Source organism: Poeciliopsis prolifica, unplaced genomic scaffold (genome assembly GCF_027474105.1).
Source record: "Poeciliopsis prolifica strain line A6 unplaced genomic scaffold, Auburn_PproV2 SCAFFOLD067, whole genome shotgun sequence".
In the NCBI taxonomy this organism is placed as follows: Eukaryota; Metazoa; Chordata; class Actinopteri; order Cyprinodontiformes; family Poeciliidae; genus Poeciliopsis; species Poeciliopsis prolifica.
This window is the reverse complement of record NW_026562442.1, coordinates 11,244-26,650: the sequence shown is the minus strand read 5'-3', so window position 1 is coordinate 26,650 and position 15,407 is coordinate 11,244. Positions and strand designations below refer to the sequence as shown.

The 15,407-nt window shown below is 38.3% G+C and overlaps 1 protein-coding gene across 7 annotated transcripts in view; it reads right to left on the bottom strand.

Annotated features, from left to right (window-relative positions):
- The window catches only part of ppfia2 (PTPRF interacting protein alpha 2), a 107,131-nt gene extending 95,317 nt beyond the window's left edge, over positions 1 to 11,814 (bottom strand). For all 7 annotated transcript variants that reach the window (XM_055020364.1, XM_055020360.1, XM_055020361.1 and 4 more), the window contains exons 1-2: positions 11,512 to 11,814; positions 3,014 to 3,269 (exon numbers count right to left, since the gene is read on the bottom strand). In XM_055020364.1, the coding sequence (XP_054876339.1) occupies positions 3,014 to 3,262 (249 nt within the window). In that variant the 5' untranslated portion in view covers positions 3,263 to 3,269; positions 11,512 to 11,814. The remainder of the gene's footprint in view (positions 1 to 3,013; positions 3,270 to 11,511) is intronic.
- Positions 11,815 to 15,407: the final 3,593 nt, after the last annotated feature.

Below are 15,407 nucleotides of genomic sequence, written 5' to 3'. Positions count from 1 at the left end.
TGGGTAAAAAAGCAGCATCACAATCATTTAAACAACCTCTAGCATCACACAAATAGTTTTCAGCGCTTATTTTTAAATTATTTTATCCAAACTTAATGTTATATTTAGTCTTTGATTATTAGCATTTCCTATGATGCTATAGCCACTTGCCACCAAGTTTAGGTTAGTATAGTACTAGACAGCTGTTTACCTACTGGATGTAATAAAGGCAAATAAGGTGTAAGATTTTATGGAATATTGTTGGAAAAAGAAAATCCAGAGAGAAAGACATTGTGGATTTGTGTCATTAGGATTTGCTTCCTTATCCGAGTAGGGTACAGAATAGTAGCCACGTATTTTTTTTAGCTATTAAATAAGGCTTACATAAGGCAATGCGACTAAATATCAATACAAAGCAGCATTCGATTGGCCTTATAACTGATTCCTTCTATCACAAGATTCGTAACACACCAATAAGCTTGTTTTTTTGTTGTTGTTGTTTAAACAAGCACTATAATTTTGAGCATAAATACGGATCAACAGCCAAGAAGAGCAATTGTGAAAACAGGAGGTTACGGGTTCAAATTTGTTTCAGCTGGTGCTGCAATGTAATATCTCACATATTTTTGCAATGTGTCTGTGTTGCTTTCAGATGCATTTGCAACTGCGGCTTTCACAACATACCCAAAGTGTGCGTTTAATTAAAGGGTTGATTATGCATGGATATTGATTTTTAAGTAGACATCCACAACAGCTCTTCTGCAATAATTGCAGTGACTTGTAAAGCTAATGGTGGCTTATGCCATTCCTCAGCTCAGTAAAAACAAAAACAGAAAATATAAAAGCCAGAAGATGAGGAGGGGAATGTATGGGTATTGCTGGATTGTTATGCATGAAATTGAGGATGGGAGGGGAGTGTCCCTGGAAGCTCCTAGTGGGGATAGAAAATGTCACCCATCAGTCGAAAGTGTCATAGTGAGCTGGAGAGCCGTGACCTCTGATGGAAATGAATAAAAAGGAGAAAAGAAAGAGACACAGGGCAGAACAGCACATAACAGAAAAGCCAAAGACAGCAGAAACAGAGAAATGAAGGCGAGGTGGGGAGACCAACAGGAAAAAAGGAAGTTTATGGTACATCTCATCATGCTAGAGCTCTTGGCTTTAGAAACAAGGGAGTGATATCAGTAAAAGCACATTTCCAGGCTGTCTACTCCCTAAATGAGGCCAGTTCTTTTCCAAAAAAAATCTGCTTCTTCTCATTCATCACCTACCCTGCTACCGAATAAAAAGAAGGACTGGAAAGCAATCTACTGGGCTCTAATTCAACAACAAGTCTACTAAAAATGTGCATGATACATCCATTTACTGATTTCCACACATAGCAAAAATCATTAGAGTTTATTTCTAAATCAAGATATTCACACAACGCCCATGCAGTAGTGCTGGCTGCTTCCATCACATTCAAATAAATAAAAAAAAACAGCAGAAAACTGTTAAAACATGTCCATGGCAAAAAAGTCTCTGTATGATTACAGGTTTAAAAAATTGCAGCACAAGCCATTTAACTAAGATGGAGATTATACAGGCCAATAAGAAAACAGCAGATTAATTAACAGAATGGTTTGTGCCAGGACATTTCTAGCAGGATCTCACTGACAGCTAATTCAAGCCAGACACCAGCAGAGGCGCTTGAGCAGTATGTCAGCTCTGTCATTACACTATGATGAACAATACATCACAACAGTGATTTACTGTCAGAGGAGATCAGAGAAATTGTCTGATAATGGAAATGTTATTTCACTTTGACAGGATGGAGTACCTTAGCTGGGGTGTTAAGTTGTGAAAAATCATTCAATGCTGCAGACCTGAATAAGCTATTTCAAAATAAAAACACTGTGTCTCTGGGTTAATTTAACACAGAAAGGTAAACTTTTCATGCTAAACAGATTAACTGTTTGAGGTCATGGATCTTTAAAACCATGTGGATTAAATGTGATGCATCAAATGTGAACAGAGTCAATTCTCTGTCTATAAAAAACTCCCAAGTGTCCAAGAATCAGAGTAAAAAGACTTACTGGATCTTTCTAAAAGTGCTAATCTCCACTTCCCAAAGGAAATATTATGTAAGATCTTTCTCTTTCCTCACATTGTGCAAAAATGAACTAAGTGCATCGACATTTTCATCTCATCACTATAATCTACACAGATTAGATTCGCAGCCTGTGAGCAACCACCCAAGACAGTGATAGCTCTGTAACTGTCTAGTTATATAAAGGTTAGCAAACTTGACAACTTCAGGGATTGACTACATTACTAGCTTAAACACACTGGGATCTCCCAATATAGAAACATCAAGTTTTGATGTTTCTTTTCTTAATGCAATGTTTTCACTCTATATATAAGTAATGCATATTTAATTACTAAATATACCCACATTTTAGTCCTACAGAGCAATAAATCTTACACAATGAATGAGAATAAATTAAAATTTGAGTACTAAACTAAGTACATGACAATTCTTACCAAAGGTTTTCTCATAAAAGTCAAAACTTTAAGCATCTTGCAGATGAAGAAACATGTTGATTAACCAAAGTCACAGAACTGATTCAGATTTCAGTTTTCCAAACACAAAAATAGCATTGCTGCCTGATCTGCACAGCATTTAGAAGTGGGCAGTAAAGGGATGCATATCTTTGACTGACAATGTGCAAAGACTATACTGCTGCAGTCACACAGCATTCAAACATAATAGTCTACATAACATGCTCATATATTTTGGAATGTAACTATTTCATCTTAATAAACTACTGTAATTGAATTAGTTTGAAAAAGAGGGTCACCATCAGCTCAGAAGCAGGTAGAAGTCAAAGGGAATGCTCTAGACCAATGACGCAAAAAACCTCATCAATAAAAATGTTCTTAAATAAAATTTTAAAAAACCTATATGAGATTAAGAATTTGGTAATAAAGATAAATAAATGCATACACAGCAAATTTAAAATCTTCGATTTTCTGTTCCGTCGTTGTGTCCTACCTGTGGCAGGGCAGAGCTGAGCTGGCGCTGCAGGGAGTCTCGGTCATAGATCACGTCCTGCAGATGCTGCTGAGCCAGTCCCAGGCTCTCCTGGGTCTCCCTCAGCGTATCCAGGAGTCGGTCCCTTTCGTCCAGCATGTTGACCATCAGCTGCTCGAAGTGGGAGTCCGGATCCGAGGCGCTGCTCTGCGAGCCGCGCTGGCTCAGCGCCGTGTCCTCGCTGATGGTGGGCATCACTTCGCACATCATCTTGGCTCTAGTCAGGAGAATAAAGAGTTGAGTTTACATAAAGATTAAAGCACCTTCCATACAAAATGCAACTTGAACTTTGTTTATTTTCCATTAATTATGCCAAAACTTTGTCTTTTTTTTTTTTTTTGCAAAGGGTATAAACTCTACTACTGTTTGAGACTTTCTGGTTCTTTTTTCACATGGTTAACATCCTGAGTGCAAAACCCAAACAAAGAGCTAATATGACAGAATCACGTATGCACATACGGTTCCGAGTAAAGCAAACATATGCATGTGAGTTTGTGAGAATATCCACATGCTGTTGTTTAAACTGCTGTGCGTAATTGCTTGGGCCCGACACAGTTGGAGCTTGGCTCAGCATTACATCGGTATCTCAAAGCTCACAGAGACGTCTTGGGATGCTGGGCATTCTGCCCTAGATTTCACGCTTGTGCTGTTTATTGGGGCAGCTCAGATCATGTTACATAATACACTATATCTACGCTATAGCGGATATGGGAGTCCATATTCTGAGCTCACTGCAGGGCCTTCCGATGCGCAGGGAGCCATTCTCACCGGCGGCTTGGCGAGTGAGACAAAACCATTTTTGCATCAGTGAACGTCATAATCATAAGATGAAGCAATGAGCCACAAAATGACACACATTATGAATAATTAAACAGTTTAAGAAAAAACAAGTGGATGTTCGGTTTAATAAAGTGGAGCTGGTTTAGCTGCTTACAACTGTAAAATATAGGCTCATTTAAAATAAAATGAATATTTTAATAGTAAATAAATACATATTTGATACGTATTTACTTACTTATATGAAGGAAATCCTCATATCGATACGTTTTAATGTTGTGAACTTGCTAAATGAGGAAGGATTGAAGTAGGAAAATATTCTAGTTTTACATCCACTTTGCCCAGCTGAGTGGTGTTACACTAACGAGCCTCTCACCAGCAGGTTAAAGGCACAGTGCCAAATTTTTCTGATGCACAACTGTTAGCAGTGGTAGAAAAAATTTGACTTCAACAGAGAGTTATTTATTCAAAACATTCCAAAGTGGAATATTTACCAGAGTTCACAGATTCGAAACTGCACACAACACTGGAAAACATGACAAAGCAAAAAACATGTTGAACCTCATAATGAGATTTATTTCTGAAATTGAGTTATGAAGACTTGGATGGCAGTTTAAGAATAATAAGTTGTAAACTTGTAGATATCCTAAAATATGTTTCCACCAGAGCAATAAAGCTTTAATTTATTCTGAAAACGTATAGTTCTCCTTTACGGACATTTCAAATGTGTCATTTTTTCTTTGGCAGCCAGACGTTCAGCACAGAGGCGAAAATGTCCTCAATGTCCAAACGAGCTGGAAGAACTTAGCGGTAACATATTCCCTGTGCTTTGACCTAAGCCAGGTGTATTTAGTGAAATTTCAATATCCAATTGAAGCGTCCTCGTTCCCCTGTGGACGTGTAACAATGCCGGCTGTGAGCCTCAGCGTGTTCTGGCATTAAGGTGGGTCCGCCATATCTTCTCAAGGCGACGGGCCAGGCTCCCGATTGGCTCCCCATTCAGACACCATCCGCTACAGTTTAGACCAGAGAGACTGTCTGCACGCTGTGGCTGGACCGGCTGCTCATGCAAGCCTTTCGCTTGGGGAGGAGACTTGTTGGCAGGGAGTCTCGGACATTGGTTCTTGAATTTTAAGTAGAACGAAGTGATTTATTCGTGTACATGACTCAGTGCTTGAAACCGTGTAAAACATTACTTCTTTTAAATCTCACATGCTTCAGTAAATTTCAAATAGAAGCATTTGAGGCACCAGCATGCGTAATAACACCTGGCATGTAATAATAGTGGCATATTTGTGTACTTAAATCAAAGTGTTGAGCAGATGCTATATAAAACTTAGCTCACACGGTTCCTTTTTTTGCATTCATTCCCCTTTTGGTTAAATCTCAGTCACTCTACACCTTTCAGTGCAGTGAATCCTGATGATTTATTATTTTTCAAAGCCTCAAAACCCATAAATTTGTTAGTTTATTTACCTAATTTAGGGAAAATGTTTTCTAGCTTATTGACCTTCCAGAATTAAGACTTTGGATAATTATTAAATCAGCTGTCAAAAGGTCACAGCAGCACATTTACATTTATTTCTTTTTATTAGGTACTGTGTAAGATCTTATTTTTCAAGAAACTGACTTTTGTGTATTTAGTAGCCATAAAATTAGCAGAAATGTATCTATCTTAGTGTAATTAATGTACCTAATGGGGTTTTACTTTTTGAATTGAATTATTGAAATACATTAACATTTCAATAATATTCTGACTTAGACACACCTACAGATGCATGAAAAGCAATAAACGTGTGATTTTGTCATGTTCAATGGAGCATAAGAGCTGAAGGAGGAAAAAGAATTGCAAATGTATAAACATGCAAAATTATTGGGATTTTCACTGCATGCCATATGCCAATCAGTGAATTATTCATAGGCGTAGGAGAATTCCCCTCCCCAATCAGAGTGGCAGATCCAGAGAAACTTTCGAGCCTTGCAGCTTTATGAAACTCAGAAATCTGACACCAGAAGAAAGTTTGGGGATTAAATGAAAACTACTAAGCACACTTTGACTCAGCTGATGTGGAACTAGTAGTTAGCATTTTAAAATTATACAGTAAGCCAATTTGGTCATGTTACACCTACAAATTTTAATGCCATTAATGTGAAGTGGTGCCATGGCTTTCTACATTAATTGCAGGTATAAATGTAGAGAGTACAGCATGCATACATAGTCAACTCACTTCTTTCTGATACCCCTAAATAAAATCCTGTGAAGGCACCGAAAATGTGACTTTGATCCACATCTAACGTAACTTTAAATTGTTTTTTTATTCACAATGATGGTATTTAGCATTATGTGTAATATCTGATGTGTGCATCTTCATTTTACACCAGGGCTGCATAAAATACTCTGAATATGTTGTCATTGAAATATCAGTATGCACAATATTATTAGCACAACAGCAGGTTTGGAAACTTAATATTTTTAGCTATTACATTGCAAGTGTCATAAACACATTTGCGTGTTAAGATACTTGTTGGATGGATTCTCAGCAGTAGTTCCCCACACCTGGTACACATTACAGGTCTTTGCATGCTAAAGGTCAGAGCCAGAGCTGCAAGTACACAAGAATTTCAATCTATATCAATCTATGTCACAATTATATCTAGTCATATGTTTTTCCAATATGCTGCAGCCCTACTTCAATCTTTTATGAGCTGTGCTTTGCTTCAGAAAAAAAAACAAAAAGGGCTTATGTGCTTTTGAGATGTTTTCATTTAGAAACTACCTGGTTAAAACATGGATTCAGGAGAGTGGGCTGAGAAACGAAGAAGATTAACAGAAGCACGCTGAGAAACAGCTGAGAGTAGAATGGTAGTCGCAAGATTGTAAGGTCTTTCAGAGATGTTCTGAAAACCCAAGCTGGGACACTTCATTTCCTAAAATAAAACTCAAGCAGCCGGTAAAAAAACTGAAAAACAGATGTAAATTTAGCCAATAATAGCAGGAGCAAATCTGCATGATGTGGTTAATTTCCCAAAACGACTTCAGTTCATCTAATTTATGTGACAATTGTGTGAGCAGATAAGAAGTGGTGCACAAAAAAACAGCTGTATATTATTGAGCTTTCTGTAGCCAAGTGAGGCAAATTCAGCACAATTCACCACCTGGAAAACATCAAAAGATGTGCTAGCATGCGAGGGTGTGCAGAACAGAACCTGGGACTCTGTGGCTTTGGAGATAAGCTGCACTGCTACATGCTTGTTGAGCTGACTTTGGAAAGACTAATATAAATCAAGTGTGTTTAAGGGGTTCTTATTACGAAGAGTGGCATAATTAATGCCTTAGATTGATTAAGTAAGGGGATGGTCATTTAAAATTTTAATAGAATATACCCAAATGCCAATTATAGGACAAATTGTTATAAATTTGAAATCTAGCTTTTGCAAAAAAACTTATGATTCAATCATTAATGCTAATAACCCGCAACAAGATGAGAAATTGTTGGATATTAATGTGTTCAACTTGCATCAGTACAAGCTGATTACAAGCCCTGCATTAAGGGGAAATTCCACTTTTAAATAATGCCCAACTTCTTGGCAAACAATCAAGCACAAAGTGCATCCATTGATTTCATTTGTGAGCTCAAAGGGTAATGGGAAAATTGCTGCTTGTCTTTCCTTCCTAGCCTGGCATGCATGTCAGGCTGACAGGTGGGAGAAGACTTGTGCAGATTTTTTGTGAATGAAACTGGCCAGATTGGACGGTACGACTCATGGTGCTGTGAAATCCCATTCATATGGCATCCTGCGCCACAGAGGCCTCTGACAACAAGGCCGACACGTCTGCCAAGAAAAATAAAATAATAATAAAATAAAAAAAAACACTATTCAGGTGTATTTTGTTTTAGAACTCCCACTGGAACACACTTCAATGATTCAGCAAAGAAAAAGCTCATCATAATACTGTCAAATGAACAATTACAGGCTGATTTGTCTTTTATTTTTGAATTTTTTTTAATTCTACGTCACTGTCCGAACACCATTGCTTGGTGTCTTTTGTGATAGAAGGGTGCTATTCAAATTATCTTCTGAACACTAATGGTTACTCTGAAATACATTTTATTGTAATTAATTAGTATCAGTAACAGATTGAATATAAATGCATGCTACACTGTTGGTAAAAATGTTATTTTTCTTTATTAAAAAAAATAATTACAATTTTTTTGCCTTCCATTACAATATTATGCAGAAATCTAATTTGGTCTTAAAGGATAACATCTAAATAAAACCCAATTGTGTTTGTAATGTGCAAAAATGTTTACAATAGGAACAATTAACACGCTCGTGGGAATTAGGAATCCTTTCTACAGAATTATTAAACCTGATATAAGAGTCATATAGCTAATATGGTTTCAACTTAATCTCCCTCTGCAAGAAATTATACCTCTGATATTGGGGGGAGAAGTCATCTTCTCCCCCCAAAAAACTAAAAAGGCACCTCAAAGAACAATGAATGATTTATTAATTTTCTCAAGTAAAAAGGCGACCTCGAGTAAGATTCTGTTAGTATATTTCTTTTTTTGTTTTTCTTTGGGGTTTGCACCATGAATATTTATTTATTTTTTTATTATTGTGGCTCAAGAAACATCAGAAAGTCATCTGAAGATATGAAAAAAAGATTTCTCTCTCACTCGTGTATACATAAGGATAAATGTACTGGAAAGATAAGATATAAATAAACAAAATAGGGCATCCATTTTTCAGAAAGCTCCTGGGAATATTTTTTTAGATTCCCTATATAGAAACATGACATTCTGTTCCTGAATGGATTGATTGTTGCTCTTAGACGGAGGACTTGCTAGGTTTGCCACCCTCTGGCGACAACAGGACAGTTAGAGGTTTCTTTTGAATGTTCGCTATTTAAGAGGGGATCTGAGAAGATTTGTTGGTTCTCCACATTATGTCAGGAGGGGCAGTTTGAGCCTTAAAGTACCCCAGAGGGAACTGCTTAAACACTAGGAACAAACTGCTGGTGAATATCTTCACTATTTCACGCTGCATTTCAGGCAGACTGAAAATAAAGTTACTGTAGTTTTAGAAAAATACATGATGAACTTTTCCTTCATGCTATTAGTTTTCTGTATGTTTCATAATGGAAGCAGAAATGCTTTTGCAGAGGGAAAGGTTATTTTTTTATGAACTAGTAAGAAATGTAATGTAATATAATCATAGAACCATACAGTCAAACTGTTATGTTTGACATTTATTTATATTTTTGCTGCTCGGCTCGTTTCATTTAAAACTTACAGGGTCAGCAAAAAAAAAAGCACAGAAGATGTAGAAGCATCAGAAGAAAAAGCACACCTCAAAGGCAAAAAAAATAAAAAATACAGAAAGAGTGTGAAGATGAATAACATTTTTACACATATATTTGTATTTTCAAAGGAAATATGAATTTTCATCTGTCTTGAAGATACACAAACATGTCATCGTGATTCCTTGCAATCTGAAAACAGATGGCATTCAGCTCGTAATAGGAGCATGTTTCCATGTTAGTGTGAACTTTCCCATTACATTCACTATTAAAAACTGAATAAAGAAGCAGCCCAGAAAGGTGCAGACATATTTACGTCAAAAGGTATCTGGACTGGCAAAGACGTGTGTGCTTCCCCTCACTGACATGTTGCTTCCCACTTCTGGTCAGCTGGCTGAAAAAAACTTTCCTATTTAATTCACTTACTAATAGGAACATATTGGAGGAAAAAAAAACTCAAGTTCCTGGTAATTAAAACTTTAAAACAAGAAGGTTTAACTTGACTCACTACTGTCTTTTAAAACATAAAAGCAACAATTCTTGATTTTGCTGTTGAAATCAAGGAATCAACAACTTATCAGCTCTCAAAAGCCAAAAGGAAATGTTTATTTTTATCTTTACTACATTCAGCAGACTTTTATTATGTATATTTACTTAAATCTGTGTTTCATATTGTGGTCAGCTGTATTCTGAGTGGAATTGTAAGATGTGATTGACATAGATGAGATGAAGAGGATGGGTGTGAATTTCCACGTGCTGCTAAACAGGAAAAGGGAGAGGAGTAACATCATGTGTGACTCATTTTTTTTTTAAGTTGTTGTTCTTAACAGAACTCAGAGATCAAAATCTGATCATTTTCCATTGATCGGTTATAATAAAATTCTGATTGAATCGTTGGAAAATCTGTCTTTTTCTAATATTTTTTTTAAACTGTAAACCAACAGCCTATCCTCAATGCATTTTTCTTATTTAAATTTAGATAAAGGTTACAGACACACTTTGATGAATTAATATGAATAGGGTCTCTCAGAGAACATTTTCTTGTATGCTATGGTGAATAAATCTAAAAAGGAAAAAAATAAACCACCAGATCTGATCTGAAATAAAAACAGTTATCAGCCTGGAAAAGCTGAATTGTTGCAGCTCTACTACTGAGTGCACCTTCAAATCTACCTGCAGGTGAGCATCTGTGGGGATGATGAGGGCTGCATGTTCACTGATTGTGTGCTCATCTGTAAGTAAGTCTACATGCACATGAAAGGATGAAGAGACCATGTGTAGCCTTGAATGCTGGCCACAATCTACCCCCTTAAGCAAGGTCGTGCAAAGTGTGAATCGATGGAGACTGAATAAGGTGAACAGACGGCCAGTAAGGTCAAGCTTGAACTTATTCCAACAAAACTGAATCATCGAGAGCATTTCCAACCAGCTTTGCTCTGAAAGTCTGAGCAATAGTCACTAAACGTATAGAAAAGTCATAATAGCACGAGCCACAGGTAGCCACTTCTCTACTTCAAGGCAATAAATATTTTCTGTGCTCCAGACAAATTAGGCAGTTTAGATTGCAACAGGAGCGGCTGTTAAATGAAGCATCCTGACTTGACATAAAGCCTCTATGAGCCATTTGCACAGAACACTGCTACAAATCCCATCCTACTCCCTGACTGGTGCACTTGCAAAAAAATAATAATAGCAAAGAACAGATTTCCCATTGACCTTCTAACAAGATGCCAACACTTGCAGGTGTGTGTTCTTCCATTTCTGCATTCGTTTAGTCAAAACGTGGCCACCGAGAAACAGGTGGCTGAATGCAGAGTCTCCACTCCACCGCGCTCTCTGTGGCTTTGAATCACCATAATAGCCGGTAATAATGTGGTTTAAAGGAGGGGCAGCTGTTTCTCACATGACACTTCCTCATCATGCTGTCATTAGCCGCGCAAACACACACACACACACACACACACACACACACACACACACACGCACGCACGCAGACAGGCCTGACTGCGGCGCTGATCACATCTTTTCACCGCTGCAACAGCTCCTCCTCGCTCTCTGAAATGATAATTGGGGAGAATCCTTGGCCATTGTCTCAAGCGCATTACATCATGCCAGCCTCTCAGTCTGCATCCCGCCCACCTTTAACTCTCTCCGCTGTCTCTCTGCTGTGTGACAGCCGCCGGCTCTGGTTTCCCCCCTGCAGTGTCTTGCAATGCCATTAACCGCAGATATGAAAATGATTGCTTCTGGAGCATCCCACACCTCCAGCAGAGCCGGGCTCCAGAGCAAAGAGGGCACCAGAAAATCACCTTGAGCTTGCAGGAACAGGGGCAATGTAGGTCAGCACAACACCGGCTGCAACAGTGTGCATACTCACATTTTATCCCTTTACTATCAACGGAGGCTCAGGCGGCGGATCAGTCACAACTGCAGTCCCTACCAGCTACAGCGTGAAGCGGACAGTCCTCGGAGGCTTCCTCAGAGGGAGCGGGCAGCGGCGGCAGCGGCGGCGGCAGCGGCGCCGCGGATCCGGTGGAAGAAGAGGAGGTGCGGCTGGTCCCCGCCGCTGCTGGCATTCTCCACACAGAGAAACACCGAAGGAGAAGCAGTAATCATCTAAAATTAGCCGCGTCGAGCGATGACATCTGATTTCCGGGGTCAAACGCGCGCGCACACACGCATGCACGCCGGCGAGGAAATTATGGCACGTTGCGAATTATGCTGCGATAAGCGGAGCTGGAAAAAACCATTATGGGAGCTGACAGAGGGGGAGCAAGAGGATCTTAAAGTTGCAGCTGAGCTTTTCTTCCTTCATTCCAAACAGGCCAAAAGTAATAATAATAATAATAATAATAATAATAATAATGTTTCAAATGGCACATATGATATCCAGGGCTCAACTATACATTTAAGATTTTATTTAACTTTTTAAATGTATTTTTTTACAGGACTCCCATGAATACAAATTTAAGAGAAGGCTTAGTTTTTTTCCCAAAAAACACCTGAGGTTTTTTTTACCTTCTTCTGTTGCGTGATGGCACGTTTTCAAATACTTCGTAGGAATTCAGTCACATTCACCAGTGATTTGTATTTATTTACTTTTGCTCATTTACAGCATATCTACAACACTGTTATTAATTAGCTGATCTTTTATTTTTCTATATGCTCCTGAAATCTCACTCAATTCTAGATATAAATATAATATATAGATGCTTCTGAAAGTGTATTTACAAAAAAAGGATATCTTTTCTTATGTAATTCTTTTTTAAAAGAACATGTTTTGATTTATTTTCTGTAGAACCATTACAGCTGTGAGTCTTTGACCTGAATTATGATTTAATCTAAACCAGACTTCTGTAGTTCTGATTAAATGTTTAGCAGTGTTGTCTCGATATTCAACCTTTATTTATGTTTCACGGTCAGAATGGTGTGTTTTCAACAGTCTGTGACAATATTGGTCACATTTCACTGCAGTACCTTCAAATAAAATATTTGTTCTTGTTCATTTAATCTGTTTTGCTATTCAGCAGCAGGTTGTGTGCTTTCTTGTCTTGTAAATGCTTCCTTCTGTTCTTTGCCTTAAGAGATAAGAGTTGTTGTGATAACCGGGGCCTTCTCCCGGTGGGACGTGCCCGGAACACCTGACCAACTCAACTGGCTCCTCTCGATGTGAAGGAGCAGAGGCTGGAGACATAGATCCACCGGTAAATTGAGAGCTTCGCTTTTTGACTCGGCTCTCTCTTCATCACAATGGACCGGTATAGCTGCCGCTCAACGGCAGACACTGCGCTGATCCGCCTGTTGATCTCCCGTTCTTGGTGAACAAGATGAAACCCCTCCACCACAATAAGGTGGCAGCCCAAGGAGAGGAGAAACAATATCTATCTCTTAATTTCTAACCATCTGTTTATTGTGTGTATACTGCCAAAGCAAATGATTTGCACTGCAAAGTCTAAAGATAAAAACCTAGACAGCAAATCTGAGTCATTCTTTTGGTTCTGGCCTGCGGGCAATAAAACGCTGAAGTGTCACCAACTGTTGAGTCCGTACTCAGTCTTGGCATTAAGAGCCGATTTCTTCCCCCAAGGTTTTCTGATGACTAAAAATATGACTCAGTTTGTACGCAAAGTAAAAACAAACCTTTTAAGAATCAACTTCATTAAATACTGTGAACAACAAAGAGAGAATGCATTACAAAATATGTAAATGTGTTATTTAAATGTTTATTTTTATGCTCTAAAAATAGAAATAATGAATCTGCATAATCTTGACCCTGGGAGCACGATGTCTTGTGATCGTTTCAGAGCTGAAAAAAAAAAGATCCACTTTTCAGCTCATCAATTATTAAAGATCTTCAAGTGGTTTTGAATGTCACTGAGATCCGTATTGTGTTGATCCGCATAGCAGAGATTTATGGAGAGCAGAGCATAAACAGCACATTTACTCATTCAGTACAGCAACTGATAGCACACAAGTGTGTGTGATCTTTCTATCTGACTTCTCTTTAATACTCAGCCCTTGATTCTTCTAATGAATGATGTGCTTTGATATGTCTATTTCTGCTCGGCTGTCAGCTGAACTTTCCAATGAAGACGGAGCGAGCAAAAGGCCAAACAGTACACCCTCCCACACATCAGAATAAATAGAATGTCATTATGACTGCATCTCTGATTTAAGTCTCTTGTGTCAAGATTATTCGAATAGTATTGATGTGGAGATATTTCTTTCTCTAAAATATTTACACAAAGCCCTGTTTTTCTCCTTATAATTTCCTGGTATGAATGGTTAGGTGAGAATCTGATGTCGAGTTCAACGCAGATGCAATAATGCCTCGCAAGTGAACTCATATCCCTTGGACATTTCCACTGTTTATTACATTACAACCAAACTTCAGTGTTATTGTTATTATATGTTTTATGTATATGCGACAGAACATAAAGTAGCACACAAAATATGAATTGTAAGGAAAATTGTGGAAGGCTTTCTGGTCAGATGAGACAAAAACTGAGTTCACCTTCCATCAGACCCTGCAGTGAAATGTTTTACATCAAAGACACAAATCCATTTGAGAATCTGTGGCAAGAGATGCAAATGTTTGAGCAGAAATTTCAGCTTGAGGTATTTTTCAAAAATGTTAAATTCAGCCTCAGATGTGCCATATAGGAATTGTAGAGCTGTGAACTGCAGCAAACGGTGAAAATGCACACTGCACTTTACACATGTACTGTCGATGCAAAAATGAGAAACAGGGCATGTATGTCAGCATTTTTGATAAATGTACTGTTAAAATGTAATGTAAATGAGGAAACACACCAGAAAACAAGAAGGAAGCTCCCTCTTACCGTCTTGTTGAGAATCTCTACAAATCAACACTTCGTCCCAGATTTATTTTATCACCACCTCTTCTATCTTTAACTTCAACAGTTTGTATCCTAACTTTATGACTTCTTCAAGTGTCAGCAGCTGTGGGATTAATCAGAGGCTCTAAACAATTGCAGACCGTCTGGATCTTGATGTCACTGTCCGTGGTGCTGAATCCATTGTGTATGTTCCTCAAATTTCTCTGAAACTAAATTAACCTCCATGAGCCACTGACTTTATCTTCTGCCTCATTTTTCTATCTCTGGGCTGTGTTTTATCTGACAAATTAGTAAAACCGCTACTGTACAATGTGTTAAAATACTCTGTGTTTCAAGCTAATAGAAAACTCATCAGCCAGGAAAGAAACACTGTGTTTGTAAAAACGTGCACATTGCAAAGTAGCATCCTTCATGTTTGTGACAGTTTAATGCAGAGCATTTTGTTTATCATCATTTCATTTTTCATAGATGAGCAGAGCTCATTCCTTGCAGCCATTACAATGACCACATTGTGATACACTTGCCTGGTTATAATGCAGATTACCACTCATATTGCATCCCACCCACTATATTGACCCACCATGTGTCTGACTGCTACTACACTCCCATCTCACTGAGTTGTTCCATATTAATTTCCCCAGAGGAGTGTGTGTAAGCCTCTGCATATGAATGGGTGTAACGTGACCAAGTGATGAATATGAAAAGGCTTTCATATCTGAACTCCTTGAAGCTAAGGAGGCACGTATATTGACTTTTCTTTCCACCAAGATGGCTGTGCAGGGCGAGGTGGAAACCTCGGTTTGGTGTGACGGCTCATTTGACTGTTATCTCTGAAAACGATGCTACAATGAGCTCAAGTCAAACAGCAGCTATCAAAGGAATAAAGTGGAACTCGTGAAAGCAGATCTTTAAA